The sequence below is a fragment of the Diaphorina citri genome, unplaced genomic scaffold, assembly GCF_000475195.1.
Source record: "Diaphorina citri unplaced genomic scaffold, Diaci psyllid genome assembly version 1.1 scaffold3860, whole genome shotgun sequence".
Lineage (NCBI taxonomy): Eukaryota > Metazoa > Arthropoda > Insecta > Hemiptera > Psyllidae > Diaphorina > Diaphorina citri.
The window spans coordinates 4,529-6,626 of NW_007381260.1; the positions used below are offsets into that span (position 1 = coordinate 4,529).

Consider the following 2,098-nt stretch of genomic DNA (forward strand, 5'->3'; position numbering starts at 1 on the left):
CTAGCCAGCCTACAGCCTAGTTAGCTTAGTTGGTAGTGCGTCTGCCTTGTAAGCGCTAGGCGCGGGTTCGATTCCCGCCCGGGGCGAATTTTATCCTGATGGGATAATGTTCGTTCTCGGAACGGCTGGCTTTCTTCTATCCTGTCTTCCTTCTCTCTTCGATTTTTTTATCCTGATGGGATAATGTTCGTTCTCGGAACGGCTGGCTTTCTCCTATCCTGTCTTCCTTCTCTCTTCGATTTCTCTAGCAGTCACAGTTCCCTCTGTCAAACCTCTTTAAAAAAAAACTTGATATTTGCATTCGCTTAAAAAAGTACAGTTAATTACAGTTCCCTCTGTCAAACCTCTTTAAAAAACAATACTTTCATTACTAGTATAGCTCCGCTATACTGTAGTAATAGAAAGTAAAAATCCTAGCCTAGCCTAACCCTATAGCCTATACAAACATATAACCACAACTCTCGCCCCTCCTCCTCCTCCTTTTAGATTCAGGAGCCGATCAATTGGACCGTCGAAAACGACAAGATGGCGGCCCGAATGACCTTGAGATTGAGGACGCTCAAAGAAAATTGCGACCGGTTCGGCCTCTCCTCGGCCTCCAACGATAGCCTCCACAGGTAGTAGTAGTAATGGTAATATTTGTGCTTTATTTTTAAAATTTGACATAAACGTGTAGGCGTACAGTTAATTAATTAAAAAAATAAATAATACATTTTGAAGGTCTGTAAAACATCTCTACCATTTGGTTCTCCTTTTCAAGCTGAGGGTATATTCTGTTCTCTCTATGGCCGCTATTCTATTTTATATTCTATTCTCCCAATGATGGCCGCTATTATATTCTATAGTCTACTCTCTCTATGATGGCCGCTATTCTATTCTATATTCTATTCTCTCTATGGCCGCTATTCTATTCTATTCTCTCTATGGTCGCTATTCCATTCTCTCTATGGTCGCTATTCCATTCTCTCTATGGCCGCTATTCTATTCTCTCTATGATGGCCGCTATTCTATTTTATTCTAATCCTATTCTATTCTAATCATATTCTATTCTATATTATATGTGATGGCCGCTATTCTATTTTATTCTAATCCTATTCTATTCTAATCATATTCTATTCTATATTATATTCTCTCTATTCTAATTCTATTCACAGGCCGAACCCGTGGGAGTTTCTCATTAACCGCCAATATGGCCTGGTGTGGTGTAACGTGTTCAAGGCAGCCTCGAGCAGCTGGCTGTTCAACTTTAACGTCCTCGCTGGGTAAGGGTTAACCGTAATTTTTACTTTCCTTATCCTATATAGGAAGGAAAGTAATGTAATCGGGTCAAATTTTCAATGGTCAGTTTTTGGTGCCAAAACACGTTTTGAGGTCCCTAGAGCCTAAACTCTCTCTCTCTCTTGGGTTACAATCTATTGATTGGTAACAGTAATCTGGTTCTCCTCCTCCATTCTGTCCGATCTTCTGCTGTCCTCTTCATCTCCACATACCTACTACCTCTTACCGCTACGAACCTCTTAAAAAAAATAATAAAAAAAATCCTAGCCTAGCCTAACCCTGTAGCCTATACAAACATATAACCACAACTCTCGCCCCTCCTCCTTTTAGATTCAGGAGCCGATCAATTGGACCGCCGAAAACGACAAGATGGCGGCCCGAATGACCTTGAGATTGAGGACGCTCAAAGAAAATTGCGACCGGTTCGGCCTCTCCTCGGCCTCCAACGATAGCCTCCACAGGTAGTGATAGTAATAGTAATATTTGTGCTTTATTTTTAAAATTTGACATAACTTAACAATAAAGAAGTAATAACTTGTGACAACACTACCACTACCACCAGTCCACCTATAAAGAAAAAGGATTTTGTGAAAAAATAAATAATACATTTTGAAGGTCTGTAAAACATCTGTACCATTTGGTTCTCCTTTTCAAGTTGAGGTTATAATATAACCTCAACATTTCAAACTACAAGGACAGCTCAAAACCTCGATTTACGAAATTTTGGAGATTGGTGGTTTTGCATCTCATGCCCTCATATTCTATTCTCTCTATGGCCGCTATTCTATTCTCTCTGTGATGGCCGCTATTCTATTCTAAT

At 40.0% G+C, this 2,098-nt stretch overlaps 1 protein-coding gene across 1 annotated transcript in view; it reads left to right on the plus strand.

The window, feature by feature from the left end:
• The window catches only part of LOC103520631, a 3,354-nt gene extending 2,088 nt beyond the window's left edge, over window positions 1-1,266 (plus strand). Inside the window, exons 2-3 of the mRNA XM_026831668.1 lie at window positions 487-617; window positions 1,155-1,266. Of these exons, the coding sequence (XP_026687469.1) occupies window positions 487-617; window positions 1,155-1,266 (243 nt within the window). The remainder of the gene's footprint in view (window positions 1-486; window positions 618-1,154) is intronic.
• Window positions 1,267-2,098: the final 832 nt, after the last annotated feature.